Source organism: Procambarus clarkii, chromosome 91, assembly GCF_040958095.1.
Source record: "Procambarus clarkii isolate CNS0578487 chromosome 91, FALCON_Pclarkii_2.0, whole genome shotgun sequence".
Taxonomy (NCBI): domain Eukaryota; kingdom Metazoa; phylum Arthropoda; class Malacostraca; order Decapoda; family Cambaridae; genus Procambarus; species Procambarus clarkii.
In genome coordinates this window covers 4,824,628-4,841,665 of record NC_091240.1, presented here as the reverse complement: position 1 = coordinate 4,841,665, position 17,038 = coordinate 4,824,628, and the positions used below count along the sequence as shown (strand labels likewise).

At 35.3% G+C, this 17,038-nt stretch overlaps 1 protein-coding gene across 4 annotated transcripts in view; it reads right to left on the bottom strand.

The window, feature by feature from the left end:
• Positions 1 to 8,648: 8,648 nt before the first annotated feature.
• Positions 8,649 to 17,038, bottom strand: part of LOC123773945 (oxysterol-binding protein-related protein 9) — a 103,562-nt gene continuing 95,172 nt past the window's right edge. For 2 of the 4 annotated variants that reach the window (XM_045767932.2, XM_069318672.1), the window contains exons 12-16: positions 15,949 to 16,245; positions 14,183 to 14,279; positions 12,137 to 12,259; positions 10,174 to 10,295; positions 8,649 to 9,589 (exon numbers count right to left, since the gene is read on the bottom strand). In XM_045767932.2, coding sequence (XP_045623888.1) covers positions 9,409 to 9,589; positions 10,174 to 10,295; positions 12,137 to 12,259; positions 14,183 to 14,279; positions 15,949 to 16,245 — 820 coding nt within the window. In that variant the 3' untranslated portion in view covers positions 8,649 to 9,408. The remainder of the gene's footprint in view (positions 9,590 to 10,173; positions 10,296 to 12,136; positions 12,260 to 14,182; positions 14,280 to 15,948; positions 16,246 to 17,038) is intronic. The other 2 variants (XM_045767931.2, XM_045767933.2) reach the window with 1 other exon arrangement.

Genomic DNA, 17,038 nt, shown 5'->3' with positions numbered 1-17,038 from the left:
ACATCTGAATGGGTATAAATTTATTTATTTTCAACTTTATTTACATAACTTTATTATATACATTTACATATTGCTATGTACTAGGAAAGCATAACACTATATACATACAGTATTCAACAATCATCTATTAGCTTCTAAATAATAAAAGGAATGAAGGGTACTACCTGTACATATACAGTGTACTTAATTATTGGTAATAAAAGTTAAAACAAATGAACAATATTGCATTATGTAAAATACTTATGCAAGAATTCAATAACAGCTCTAATTACTGCATACTTTTAGCAACTGATAAACATGCATGCACACAGGATGTACGCCACCCGCACACGCATTCACCATTGAATGTGTGTGCACATTCAAGAGTTATGTTGTAACATAATGTGTTAGTGTGCCTTATTTTTCACTTTAATTAATAATAGCATTCATGTATGTAGTAAATACTGTACAATACTGTACTCTTGAGTATGATGGGCATATGGCTTTGTTCTTTTTCTAAATTAAAAATATTAATTTCATTGACAAAACTTACATATTGAAACAGTTTAAAAGTTTTTTACCCAAATGGTGACTGTAAGCATAAAATTTATCACCAATTAAAAATATTACTTTCAGTATAATAGGTTGATATTGTAGCTAAATACCTGTATAACTATCCAGTTTTATTAATACCAGAAATCTTAAGACATTCCTTTAAAAGCAACAAGTTATTGGAAAGTTACTCTGATTATTATCAGACAAAATAATTTACAAATTTGGCATTAATCTTTCCTAATCAAAAGTTAGCAAATAGTATTTTTGCAGTATTAACATTAATATATTTACCACAATCTAGAGACTTAAACATTTTCATAGTTGCACATAACCTTCAAGGAGAGACGAATAAATGGATATATTGTAATGAAGTTGCTTCTACAACTGCACATTATACAGATTACATCATTACTATAGTTCAACATTAAACCTTCAAAGAAATCCACGCAACAGATGGTCATTAATCTCTATTACCAATACTGTGTATCAGAACTGGCACTCAAATATAAAAATACTCAAGAGGCATACATGAAGTGTAAATGAGAATTCATTCAACACCAATAACTTACTACTACACATTGACCCTCTTATTCTTCTTCACGATGTCCAACTCAAGAGTTGCCAAGTAAGCATTTGCTACACCTATTGTACAGTATCAAGGCCTGTTAGACAACTCCAAACTTTTAAGGTAAATTAAGGCAAAAAATATAAGCAGTGTTTCTGTATGGTCAAACATCGACAGTAAGGAGGTGAAAATGTGTACGGTGGTGCAGACTTGAAGACTATATGAACAACTTCCTCTCCTAACTTAGATGTAATCATTTGTGCTCTATGTAGGCTATGTGTGAATATTCAGTACAGTTTGTGTGTACTGTATTTATATATTTATATAATTAAAATGATATGATTTCAAGACACTGATTGGTCAGCAGGAAAATCCAAGATATGTAAACACAAAATTAAAAATTTTCATAAGAAAGTTGTCTTACTGATTTAAAATTTATATTTCTTAAAATTAAAACTTTCCTAAGCAACATTATGAACAACACAGTATCCTGTACATTGATTAGTTATTCATGAACTCTTAATAAACATTGCAAATTAATGCTGTTAATGTTTTTTTGTAAACTTACTCTCATTGGAGTCTATGGCTCCACAGCCTAAATTAAAGTTGTTGTGAAACCTACTGATATTTTTTAAAATCTTGGAGTTCACAAAAAAAAATATTTTTATTGAATTGTAATAAAACCTTAAATATGTATGACATTTTCTAACAGGAAAATTATTGAAGATTGAGGAACTATTCAATGAAGGAAAAATTAAGTGAGCTAATGCTTGATATTAACACTTTTGCATTTTGATGATGCTAAGACACTTCAGCCGTACTCCGACAGTAAACGTTCCGATGACACTAAAACGCGTCATTAGATTGCAATTCATAAACATTTGTATATTCATTGCTGAGAAAACAAAATGATTATAAAAAATGTTTACATTGTTGAGCAGCCCAGAACGTTTACGGGCGTGAATGTGCGGAGAGGTTGAGCCACCAAAGTTTTAGTGAAGTAATGGGTACATGATTTAATGCAAACTACAAGGTGGGTCTTCAGAGTACATTATCAGTTGGCATCATTCTCAACACATGATTGGGGATCTCGGGTTTGATTTCCAGGCAAAACAAGAAATGGTTGGGAATGCTTTTTTTTTTTCACCTAATGCCTGTTCACCTAGCAATAAATAGGTACCGATGAGTTAGGCAACTGTTTTGAGGTTACATCCTGGAGAAGGTCAGTAGTTCAACCTAGAGGGGACCTTGATATAAGCCTAAAGTACATATATACATACGCTTCCTGTCCCCGACAATGAGAATTATTAGTGTTCACAAGCGAGTAAATGTGCGAAACATTCACATAATGGATTAGCACCCTGACAACATGCTGCCTCAACTTCTCTAGCAACAGGACATGAAAACCAATATTTTGTGAAAGTTCATCTATATCAAACTTGTCAAAGATGACATTTAAACCATGCCATCAGAGAATTATTGTCAAATCACAAATATATTGCAGTACAGGTATTTCACAAAATCACTAGTTAAAATCATTTATGTGATACAGTAGTTCATTAATATGTTTATCGAGTGATGAAATTTAGGCAAATGTCCAAGTGCTGGAATTCTAAGATTATTCAGAGCTCAAGTTCTAAAGTCAGCTACATGCTTTACGAACACTTTTCTTCCCAAAATGTCCTTTTATTCGATTTGGGTTTGTTCGAATAAAAAAGTTAGGATAACTGGTGGGACAGGCAGTCTGAATAAAAATATGCAATAAAGATGAACTAATCTGCCCAGTGACCGTACACAGTGCCACTTGAAGTCTTTTAAACTCTGCCATGGCATTAGGTACATTAGAGTACATGGTAAAAGGCAGTCTGCTAAGGTTACCTCATCACCATTAATCTCTACTTCAGTCAACACTATCATCATCCATCACCACCTTTTCTATCTAAATAACAATGCTCTATCAACTATAATCTTCAAGTTAACAAGTGCATCAGAACTTCTCATATTGGCAAGTACAAACAAAACACAATTTTGTTGCAGAAATTTGACAGTAATTGTTTTCCTGTAACTTTTCAGGATTATGAACCACTTATCTGAACACAACAGGTGATCCGTTTAGTCTCAGGTCCCGAGGGGTTCGGAAAGCATGTGGCTGACATATATTGATTTTTAATTACACATTTCCTCCGGAAACCCAAGCCGAGTTTAAAGTGTGATCCATGAGTAGGATCATACTGTATCAGAAATAATACACAAGTCTGTAGTTAACATTAACAATGATGCCTATAAACAAGATAAACACCAAACACCTCTTGTCTACACTATCTTCTCATAACAGAACAAATATTAACAAAATATATTAAAAGCCTGTATAAAACTTATTAATTTAACACGTATGTCTTTATTTTACAATAATTATTTACATTTTATTTATAGTTGAAATTACTACACAGTAATAAAGAATGATCAATAACTGAATATATCAAAACATGTCTTGAGCTGTTTCATCATGAAATTAGCTCATCCTTTAAGTTCCTTTCACAGTTTAATAACAATACCTACAGTATGTGGACATTAGATTAGTGTTCTCGCTGCTTTGTAAACCATCCTTTCATTCTACTTGAGTGTTGAGAACAATTAATATTAGAGTATAGATGGATGTAGTAATGATGTACCTGAACCAAGACCTAGCCAAGTAATTTGTGTCAGAAAAATTGGTTCTTGCCAAAGTTGATGAACTGGCTTAATATTTCCTGCAAAACTTGTTATGGTTTATTATATCTGCAATAGTAAACAATATTTCTTAAGCTGTATATACAGTATAAAAACAGGAAGTCAGTTAAGTGGGTGCAAATAGTGTTTTCATGCGAACAAGGCTGGTATCACATAGCTTACATAAATACAGTTCAGTATGTACCTCTGGGGCACTGCCACCATGCACATACTACATTAACCCCTAAACTGTACAGGTATTTAAAAGTAAAACATTGAGGTGCACATGACTAAAGACAGTTTCAAATAAAATAGTAAAAAATATAACTTATGACAATTGGAGCTGTGTAAAGGTTAAGCAAACCCACTTTAGCTAGTTTATTAATAATAAATAAACAAATAAAAATCCAGTTTATAATGTGGAAACAATAAACATTCCCAAAGCAAGGTGACGAGAGGTGGTAGTGGTGGCGGCTTGTTGGCCGACACCTTCCACCTGGGTCTGTCCATCTCCACAAATACTGTACAGTATTTGTGGAGATGGACTTCCTTACAATAAAAACATACACAATTCTAATTGATGGGCATCACCTAAAGCAGGATTTTTTTTTTTCCAACTACCTCCTCCCTTTGTGTGTGTGTTTTGGGATTAATTTCTGGCACAGGATTGTATTCAAGCCATCCAGCCTTGTTCTATTCAAGGGAATTTTTAAGAGAAATAGGGAAAATAATGTTAAAAGGTTCAATATATAACATTTCATAGCTCTAGTAATCACACTCATGCAAATTATCCACGACAGTTACCTACCATGTCATACAGCTAGATTTAAAGTACTTCTAGCAAGTTTTATTTTTAAACATCAAACATTCAATCTTTATTTTTTGTTTTCAATGCTGTACTAGTGTCCATCTGACCTCACCACTTCTTATATACTGTTGACACACAATCCCTGTATCCTCCCTCCCACCCCTCTCTTTTCTCCCTTTTTTTTCTCCCGCTCTCTCTCACACACAATGACTTTCTATCTTTGTCCCTCTTCTACCATAAAATTTCCTGGAACACAGTACTCTCACTATCCTTCAATCATTCATTTGCACAGCTTGGGTCCCAAGGCAGGGAGATGGCCAACCATATATTGTTTCCAGTTGGTGAAACTGAATTCTCAATGAAGTAAGATAAAACTTGCAGAGTTGTTTCCTTCCTGCCCTCATCTTCCTCTCAATAGTTTTCCCACATCATTTACTTCCTACCTACTTCCTCTCATCTCTGAATTTAATTATTATTATGTATGAGAGGAAGCATGAATGAGAACAATTCACAGGATAGGTTTAAGTAGAAATGGCTTGTAAGGAGGGAGTAAATTTGTTTGTACTATACTGTATATGACTATCCACGAGCAGCACCGACCTACCTACCTTTGGTCTTTATAGCCCATGGGTTCTTGGGCTTCTTGGCCAGCAAACCCATGGAATGTATTCTATATGCCTGCAGCACTGTATAAGTGTAGTGCCTGGCAGTACTGGTACTACCAGTACCTGGTAGTATTTTACCTGGCAGTAAAGGGCATGTTATTCACTACCTTGCTCACTTAGACCATCTTCTGCCACAGCTCACACCACAAATTTGACATATTTAGTTTTTATTTCTGTATTATTAATTACTGTTTTGAGCTCAAAGTTGCCCTTACAGTATTTATTTTAGCGAATTCTCACTCCTCCCGCCTTATTCTATCTTTTACTGTCATTTAATTAAGGGGATTATAATCTCACTTTTTACTCATATTTTATTACAGTGTACAGTAATGTAATACAGCAGCAAAACTTACATTTGCTCAACCCAACAACTCTGGTTTGTACTATACGGGTCATTACAGTCTATACTTCATCCACTAGGAGCACTACTTTGGTCAGTATTACTATGCTCAAACTAGTTCATAATGAAAGCTTAAACATCCTTTGTAGACTACCAAAACTCATTTGCAAAGAAAACTAACCCATTTCTTATTAACATGGTCCAGAAAACTGCTGCACAGACATAAATGAAATGTGATATTTGTGCTGTTCCATCAACCTGGGCTCTAGGAGACTCAAACCGTAGATCCCATGTGTGAGAGGCCGGAGCTCTATCAATCGAGGTATTGAGTAGTCTCCTAGAGTCCCGGTGAATAGAGTGTGGATTTCCATAGAAGTGTGGATGACAATGTTGTGCTGTTGTTATAAAGGTTGATGGTGAGTATTTTTGCTGCACTGTCTTCAAAGATGACCAAAGATAGATGGATTATCTATATTTAATCAGTCTTTTTCCTAATTACCTGTGTATAGTATTTCAATTGTCTTCTACTTCCTTACTTATTTTTCCACTGTTGTTTTATGGTACCCATTCTTATGTGATAATTACATGTCATGAGTCGATATCCTTTTTACAAAATGCAATTGCAAAATGTAAAAATAGTCAATAACTGAATTGTTTGGTGAACATCTGCCACTTACTTCTTGACATGAAAAGTGTGTAACATGAAATTTGGAATATTTTTAATCACATTAAAAAAAACTAGCATTGAATGTAATGAAACACCATTTTCTGGGCGAGACCCGGAGGCTCCCTGGAGCTATCCGGGCTGAAACCGGACTTTTCGTGGTTTTTGACATTCGGCCTCAACTGGGGAAGGATAGTTGGCACGGGGGTCTTGGGCTTCCCCTTTTCCCTCCCAGGGAGGGGGCAGCGGCGCGTTGACGGTTGTGACGTCATGCTAGTTTGCTCGTTTTTAATTAAGGGAATTCTGTTCAACAGTTCGGCTTTCGGTAGTAATTTATTAACCAGGTAGGGTTTGTTTTGGGAAGCCTACCTTTCTTGGGTGCCAGACCCATTTGAAGACAAATACAGAATGCTTCCAACCACATGGTGGTTTCTATTGACCACTGCTCCTTGTGCCTCTGAGGGGGCCAGGTTCTGGCTCATGGTCCTCAATAGGCAAGAACTTCATTTACTTTGACCACAGTCTAATACATTCATATCAGCCCGGATAGCTCCGTGGAGCCAAAGGGGCTCCCCCTAGAAAATAGCTCAACTCTACCTTAAGCATGAGTGAGGAAATAATGCAAATGGTGTAAATACAAAAATATAGAAACTACATCTTTACCACAATATAGCATTATGGCACTAAATAAAAGCTCAGATATAAGGAATGTATTATTCATCATTATTATAGTCCAAACAATGAATGGTTGTCATAATAAGAAACTAAGCTGTATTACGATGACAAAATTTGATGGCCTGTAAATATGTGAAATGATGAACGAGTCCAAATAGTATTGTCTTCCTAATAAGTAGAAGTGACAATTGGTATTAATAACCCTCGGAGAATGGCTATCATCAAATCTGTCACCTCACCTTTGTGGAAAAAAAAAAAAAAAAAAAAAAAAAAAAAATTATATTATATATATATATATATATATATATATATATATATATATATATATATATATATATATATATATATATATATATATATATATATATATATATATATATATATATATATATATATATATATATATATATATATATATAAATAATATACACAGTACTGTATATATAAAGGCATTAAAAATCAAAATCTATTTGGATTCATGCTCAGTACGAGGAAGCCAAGTGGTGGTGGCATCAGGTGCGAGATGTGTGTTTTCTGATGTACGGTGAACATAACAACAACTCAAGTGGTAACCTTGCAGGGTTTTTATGGTAAGTGCTTCGCTTTAGTTTACACTTTGTTAAATGACACAATTTTTATACAAATAATTGACAAAAACATGACTACCGTACAAGACCTACAATAACATGTGCACATATAATGGACATAAACCTGTTCCTGGCACAGCTCTAAGAAAGTGTTTTTCAACCCCATGCCTGCTGCTGCTGCTGTTCTGAGAATGTTGTCCAGAAATAGACTAAAACGCTGCTCGGAGAAAACAAATTGCGATTTGATGATAACCACAAGCCACTTGTACACAATAACTTCATCGCATAGAAAGCAGTCCTTGTTGGTACAATGGTAACACACGCCCCCCCCCCCACACTTCATGAGCGATTTGCTCTAGTTTCGTAATCTGGCCAGGGAGGATTGACCTAAGTGCCAATCCTTAGCTATTAGCCTCAGTAGTAATTGAGTACCAGGTTGTTAACCAATTGGTGGGTCATGGTCCAGAGAAAACTAGTGGGTAAGGCTTACCATGAGCTATGGGAAGGAAAAGCTCTCAGCTTGCTGACAGGAGTCAAAGTTGTCTGTTCCTGTATCCACGTGTAAAAAAAAAAAAATTGTTCATGACTGGTATTGCAATTTCATTCATATAATGTACTATATCCATATTTACATTATTTGCACAAAAATCACATTTAACAATAACTGTAGGCCACTTGTAAATGATAACCACAACACAAAATAGCAATTATAAAGCAATAGCAGAAACTGTTCATGGCTCTTGTTTAACTCTATTACATCCATTCAGATGTATTATAACTACATTTAGATCATTTGTATAAAACCGGGCAATAATAACGAAAATCGGCAAATGGTGATACCCGCATTGGTCTAGGAGGTAACCATATGACAATGACCGCTCTTTGATGGTTAATAAGGTTGATGTTTTCATCAGTTAGGCAACAGCTTGTTTCCTGCCTTACTGGTATTGTATAGCAGTATTACATGAAATACAACTTGTCCCTTATAATGAATATTTAAGTCAGCTTAAAAAAATATTTTAAATATTTATGAAATATAGACAAACTTCCTATCTCAACATTTAACTAAACTGATCTTAAATGTGGGAGACAAAAAAGAAGGGAAAGTAATATTTTAATTATTAAAGTTGTGCTAGAACCCAGACTTACACAAGTAGCAAAATTGATAGAAACAGGAACTCTCAGGTCTCGACGTGTGTGCATGGGAGCGCACATGGATGTATACATCACGCTATGCATGTGTGCGCATACACGTGTGTACATGGCTGTGCACATGAATATATATGCATGTGTGTGTATATATATATTTGTTATACTTTAATGCAAGTGTATCTTTCCTCTATTTTGATCATTACAATTATTTGTGCATACATCAGCATTATTTATAAATCAAATTGATAAATTATTTTCTGGCATAATATTTAAATATACTGTACTATACTTTCTTTGAACCTGTACTTCAGTGAGGCTCAATTGTGTTTTGTAAGGGAGTCATAAACCAAGCTAATGTTTAGCTCGAGTGACTAATAAATCTTTACCACTATGTTGCCTAAATGTTTCCACAGTTTTTATGTATTTCTGTACATTTTGTTGCATAGATAACAGTAAGTTTTCATATTGACTTTACAAGTAAACAAACTTTATCATAAAACAATGGAAGGAGGGCAGATTTACCCAATAAATTGCATATGTGGTGGATTAATATTATTGAATTGTACAAAGAACATAAAGAATGTAAATGTATTAAAAATGTTACACATGACCCATTAGAATGGCACTAAATCCATTACTGTTCCACTTGATTATTTAGCAAAAGAAATTACATGCAAATGCATTTCCAGGATTGGGATTAGCAACCTCTTTAATCATTCTTTTGGTTAAGTCTCTTAAGCAGAGGCTTTTTGTAGATCCAGTTATCCCCGACCAAATCAAACAGGTTTGTTTGCCACTCAATACCATTGTCTTTGCGATACTTGGCTTCATCACGTTGCTTTTGTTCCAGGGAACATTTAGCAGCTGTTGCTTGGTCAATTTGGTTGAACCTGTAAATGCATAAGAACATTTATTCTAATGTTCTTCAACAATTATAATTTTCAATTTTTTTTGTAACAAACACATTCTCAAAAAAAAATTTCCTTTTCCTTTATCTATACCATTACCAACCATATACAGTACGCTAGGTAAAAATATCAGGTCAAGCCTACGGCTCTCGTCAATCCCACATGCTATCCTATACAAGTTCTGCTGCACAGTCTGCTGTAATTGCCTTAGAATCACACTTCTAACAGCAGACTTATATCAAGAAACATTAAATTCAACAACAATACAAAGGAAAATACATTATACTGTGTGCTGTGTGTTGGACTTGGCAAAGTTTTACCAACAAAACTTTTATCTTTATATAATATCTCCACCCAATATGGAGATTCAACTTATCACAGTACTGCTCTTGAGAGTTTATTCACCCAACTTCATCCCATTTGTGTTATCTCCAGCTGCTTTTTGCATGATCACATCATCGTTGGCATCATTCTCTACTCTTGAAAACATTTGGCATGTGTAATTGAAATATTTCTTAATATTAAAACTGACATTAAATGTTTATCACATAAGTGATAAAATTTACCTTAGTCCTGCTGTGACATCTTTCCACATGAATCTTGACTCGTTTGCTGCCTGCTGGGCTATAGATTTAACATTCTTTTTCACAGTACCCATACTTTGAGTATCCACAAATATATTGCTTTCCTGTTGAAAGACAAATTTACACAAGTGACAAATGTAAGGCTACACTACAATCAATTACTTCAAAAAAGTAATTAATAAAATACCTTTAATCAGAGGCTTCTGATAAACCATTGGTTATTATCCGAACACATTATTTCTTTATAATTATATACAATGGTATAAACATTGCATGAAACACTGTTAAGGTGTATCAGGTGCAGAGTTAGGTGTGCAAGAATCCCTCGACTTATCAGTATGACAATACTAACAATGTTTACAACAGCCTAATGTAATACTTTATCCCCTCAGTTTATGTGAAAGATAAATCATTTGTAACATAATATATGTTCTTATATACCAACGCGTATAAATCTATCACGTCACTGGAAAAAACAAACTGTGGAACCTCATATAACGAATGTCCCTCATTACGAATTTTTCGGGTTACAAGCTCAGTTTTTTTGTAAAATTTGAATCAGTTCACGAGCTTTGCCTCGCCTTACGAGTTTGTTGATTCACATATGGGTTGACCGAGCGCATGGTTCCTGGTGGCATGGGCGACCGCGCTTCAGTTTACCAGTGCCTCCTGCCTAATGGCGATTGTGCTTGAATTCTTTGTAAAGAATTTCATTATTTTTTCAGCTTTTTTGGTTTCTGAACATGAAAGTAATTATTAAATATCATGCCATGGGTTCCAAGAAAGTCAGTGGTAAGATTCAACCTAAGAAAATGGTTGTGAGTAAAGGATGTTTTCCTCATTAAAAAAAATGAGTAAAGTATAGGACGAACTGCAAAGTTTTGTTTAAAAGACTCGCCCAGATAAAGCTGTAGCAGGCCTTTGCATTGACCTTTTTAATAACAATGTGATGTCTCACTACAGACAAGTGTTAAAATGTAGGGAAAAACAAGTGTCTTTAGAGAGATTCTTAGTAAGACAAGCAAGCAGTGAGCTACAACCAGGTTCTAGTGGTATGCCTGCAAAACATAGGAGAGAGAGTACCCCAGAGAAGTCATCACTGCCTGATGTTATAATGGAAGGGAACTCTTTCTCTCCTCACCTGTCTTCCATACGCCAACAAGAGTTATCAGTAAAGGTAACCTATAACTTGTTCATACTATAGTACAAAATATTCGTGTGTATTATGTATGAAATGTATTTTGAAGTTAATATTTTTGGGAGTGTGGAACAGATTAATTCAATTTACACTATTTCTTATGGGAAAATTAGTTTTGGTTTGCGAATTTTTGGTTTACGAGCCGTCTCTGGGAAAGGATTAAATTTGAAAAGCAAGGTACCACTGTATTTGGAGGCAATGTGCTTGACATTCTGGGGCAACTGACAAGCTGGGTATCGAGACAGTGGATAACAACAAAGTGTTCAAAAGTAACTGGACCAGAACAGTTGGACAACAATTAACACTTTAATCAAATCAGAAAAAAATCTAAACTTTCTTCAGTGTAAAGGCAATGCATTAGTGGAACCCAGCAGTAGATAAAGAAGTGGATGCTGCATCTTTACTTTGACTCTGAGTGTATACATAACAAAACCCACATAGTTAGGGAGCCATCACACCAAATACTCATTAAGAAGCAGATGGCTATAACACATTCCCAATAAAATATGATTAAGAGTACAATAAAGTGAGCACAGGCACATTCCCAGCAACAGATGCTTCTATAACAACACACACACACACACACATATACATCTTCCAGTACATTCAAAAAACCAAAGTAATCTTTACAATGACAACTTTTCTGGATACAACAAATTTTCCTTTCTTTGACACTAGAGAATTTGAAGGTACATTAGCTATCTTAGCAAGATATGGATACAATAAAAGATGAAAAGCAATACTTACACCATCCCTTAACTTTGATGACATTACTCCATTCCACTCCCCTTCTACAGTAAGAACTGGCTTCTTCTCACCTGGGCTCAAGACTTCTGCATATATTTTGTGTTTTTTTCCACCATAGAATGGCTGAAAATGAGTTATTCCTTTAAAAATATATATATAATTGAAACATAAAAATCAATATACACTATCTCACATGGTTAATATAAATAGGAATAAGTACTAAAGTGAAATAACAAAAGCAAAGTACTGTAAGTGTAATATGAAAACAATTTTTACTTCCTTCCCTGTGACCTAGGTTATGGAGTCGGGTAAGTGTGTGACATATACCACCCGGCAGCCAGAATTCAAAACATCCCTTCAGTCATGATGTGTTAACGATGTCATTGCACAATAGTCGATCCAGCCCAGAAATCTCTGTCAAAAGGTATTTCAAACAAAAATTTAGGCTCTTCCTAGCTTCAACTTATGATCACGGGTGACTGTCAAACAAGGAATCCTACCGACTTCTGGCTGGGCTGCTTTGTTCAAACAACGTCTTGCCACCAGGTGGCAACACCACACCTCTGAGGTTTGCAGCTCACATACTCCATAATAGTTGTTTCAATTTGTCACTGGTATGCTATGACCTAGTTGACTTTTTTTAAATCATCAAACTTAGTTTCTTATAAATATCTAAGTGTAGTTACACCTCTTAGCTTGAAAAGCAGCAGAGGCTAGAGCCTAAATGGTACTAAGTGCATGAATGAGGTGGATGGCAGAGCAAGCCCCTGGGTAGTCTGGGATGCCATCTAGTAGTGAATAAACAACTTGTAACTGAGGTGTTCACTCATTATCAATTATTGTTGACATAGTTTTTATAATTTATTTTTTCAAGAAGTGATTAATTTTCTTCAGTTTTTTGGTAAACTTCTGGTCCCAATTTTTTTTTCTATTTCTTGAGTGAAGAAGAGTCTGACTCAGGGGCTAGATTCACGAAGCGGTTACACAAGTACTTACAAAAGTGTACATCTTGCCTCAATTTTTCATGTCTTTGGTTACATTTATTAACCAGTTTACAAGTACTGTATGAAAACTTCCCAATCAACTGTTGTTATTGTTACTGTATAAACAGCCTCCTGGTGTTTCAGAGCTCATCAACTGTTTAATAATTGTAAACAAAGCCGCCAAAAATTGAGAAACGATGTACAGGTTAGTAAGTGCTTGCGTAACTGCTTCGTGAATCTGGCCCTGGTTTCTGGTTGGCCTTCATAAGTGTCAAGAGGCCTGGTGTAACACTGAGCCATTCGGCTGCAAGTGCTGATGTTCCTGAAAGCTATCAAAGGGCAAATCCAGACTTATCCCCAACAGGAAGGAAAGTACCAACCAGCATGGACAAAGCTAAGGATGGATTAAACAAAGAGAAAACATGAAACAATGAACTTCCCCAATACAATGAATTATAATTCTAAGTTCAATCTAAATGTGATTTAATATTCTGGAGGCACAGTGTATTTGTAGTATCACTTAAAATTACAGAAAATTAACAATAAAACATAATTTTTCCAGAAGACCAGAAATAACATTTTATAGATTATTTCTTGCTTTAGAATCAGTTTTAATACCCAATAAAGTAATGTTGATAATGTATACAGAAAAACTCTAAACACCGACGACAAGATGCTTATACTGTGTTCATGAACCTCGTGACACAACCAACTGCTTAATATGCTAAACAAGCCAATAATTCAGTCACTTTCAACCTAAATACAATTTAATTACCAAATACAGTACCAGCCTCAAGAAACAGAATATGAAAGGAAGTAAAACAATGAATTTAGCCTAGTGTGTTTTACCTGAATTTACCCAAAGCCCACTAACACTAGTGGCTTTGATGAGGACAGGAAGCTGGCACTTGTCAAAGGCCCATCCATTTGCCTTCATTTTTTTTCCAGTCGGATTTTAATATTTTTTTATATTAATAAAGTTAGAAAATAATAAAGTGTGATCTTTTACTTTCTAACATTCTTTAAAACAAGCCTAAAAATACACACAAACCATCCAGCCTACCTTGGTTAGGAATTCTATATTAGCATTATAACCGGTCTTGTTACAAGTAATCTGGCATGTCCCGCCAAGTTCAACCCACGGCACTGTCAAAATGGACCTGAGAGAAAAGAAGCATATTATCATCAATATTAAAATCATTCTTATCTTCTAGATTTTGCATTTCAAGAACTAACCTGTTAACTAATAAGAGTATACTATACAAATATTTAAATAAAGTAATGCATAAGAAATCTCATCAACTGTCTTCACCTTTTTGGTGATCATCTCTACAGAGAATCCAGAAATGTCAAATTTCTGGATTTGACATTTGTATTTGTTGTGTATTTGCATACACAACAAATACATTCACTCCCAACTTAAAAATAGATGCTACCATGTCTTATCTTTACCCTATCCAGTATATTCTTCACACTTACTTCCCAATTAGTCTCTTCCTCTTATCCTCCTATTCACTCATTATGCTATCTTCACCATTCTATCATCCTCCATTCTTTCAGCTTAATATTCTCCTCAGTTTTGTAATTTAAAGAGTTTGTGTTTCTTAATAGAATTTCCATTCCTTATTCTTTTCCTCTAATGCCACACATGCTTTTCAGATTGTTCATTTCTACTTTCAATTTCTGAATTTGTCCATGTTCATATCCCACCATTATGTAGGTAGGCACACTCCTTGACCCTACTCACCAGCCCTCGGGCAAGTAGGGTCAAGACCCAAGAAACGTTTCACCTGTCTACATCATCGACTCTTTACGTATACCTAACCCAACCTAACCAAAATAAAGATAAAACTTTGTTGTTTACATATGGTGTGCACAAGGTGTGTAACATCCCTATGATGTCATAATTTTAATTCTGGCCAAGGTTTTGGAACCTACTACTGCTGGCTACATCTACAGTGCTACCCCAATTCACCGAATCCTTATTTAATAAATTCTCAGGTAATCTGAAAATGAACACATTTTCCAAATGCAGTCCAGTAAATTGATAAATGCATGGCTGCTTCCTGGTCAAGCATTTGTTTGAAAATAATAACTAAAATAATCTTACTCAGCCCAGCCAATTAAAGCAATCCAAGCTATAGCACCACGAATCAAGTGAAATATGAAGAATACAATTTCCATTAATACAATTAACCACAAGTGATAGAAAAAGTTATATGTATGCCAGAGAGAACAAATTACATCACACCATTCTCAAGTTGGCTTCTGTAAGTCTCGCCTCCATGGCTCGTCTCCTTATTTATCTTCTACTTCATGTTTTTATACTCATAATAAATCCTTTTACACTATTGTACTCTATATAAATTAAGAAAAATCATAAATACTGTGCTGTACATGTTTTGTAATGTCAGGAACTATAGATAACTAGAAATTTGCATCATATATCAAGCGAAAGAGAACGTCACTGAAAAAGGGCAGCAGGCTAGTTCCCTCTTCAACACCTCCAACAAATGAGTGTTGCCAATATAGCTTCTGATCAACTTAACACTATCACATCCTAAATGACATGAACGAGAATGCTTATTAACATGAGATTGTGATATAAACATACACACATTTTATATTTATAAATGCTCTTTGGCCACATGTGCATGAGGGGTAAGCACATAGTGGTGGTGTTTGGCTGAGGTGAAGAAAACAGGAAGATAGTACTGGGATGCCCAGCTGATAGCTGCTAACTGATGGGGCCAAATAAACTTATTTAAGCTATCCCTCATTAAATATACCTGTAGTGAAAACAAAATAGTAAACAAACTCCATACACACCTGCCATATCCACTAGGGAAGTTTAGAATGTACTCTTCATCATGATCCATCAGAGATACACATCCCTGACCAATGTTGTTCACGCAAATGGAAAGACCTAGAAATTTTGACTTGGTCCAGATGTGACCACAGAAGGATATCTTCTTGGCCTTGTGCTCAGCATAGAAAGCAGATATGGGAGGATGATGGGAAACTTGCTCAGCAACAAAGCATAGCTGATTACTTTTCGCCCAGGGTATTGGGCCATCTGGGACATCTACCCCTTTTGTGTCAACACCAGGAATGTCCCAGTAGCACCTGAATTGTTAAGTAGGTTTTAATCACAAGAGTAATATCATTATATAATATCAAATACAACCACCCAAAACTACCAAAATTCATTAAGAAATAAAACATGGTTAAAGTAGATAAATTTGTTATAAGATAAATTGACTACATAGAGATCATACATCATCACTCGGTTTCAAATTCTCATGGTATGGAGATGGTCTACACAAGCCCATAGGGGAAATAAATGAGTTATCAAGGAAAGAATGTCAAGTTACTCAACAAAATTAGAGCTTATGTCACTGACAAACAGAATATTACAAATATGCCAGCATTCTGGTGACTATTTCAGCCCACCAGGGACAGGTGACTGTACAAATCATTGTGTCCCTTTAATGGGGTGGGGAGCTTGTGCTAATAAAAGATCAACCCGCAACTGAGTTGTATCAGCATGAACATACAGAGATCCAAAAGACTCATCCACCCTCCCATTAATTTTGTATGTCAAATCACCAAACAAAACTGTGAACAAACCAAACAGAAACCAAACCAAACAGAGGTTTGGTATGAACAAACCAAACCTCTTTGATTTTGTTTGAAATCAAAGAGGTTCTAAAACAGCAGAATCTGCTGTTTTGGACCACCACCAGGTTGTGGCTTCATCAACGCCAAGTCCCAGGACAGGCAGCCGTATCAATACCAAGCCTGAGGGCAAGAAATTTCCAGAGTCCTTCATGTAACCTTGTACTATTGCTTTGAAGAGTCACAAAAATGGGATAGAACATCTGCCACTTGCCTGCCACACAGGCAAGTGATGGTATAA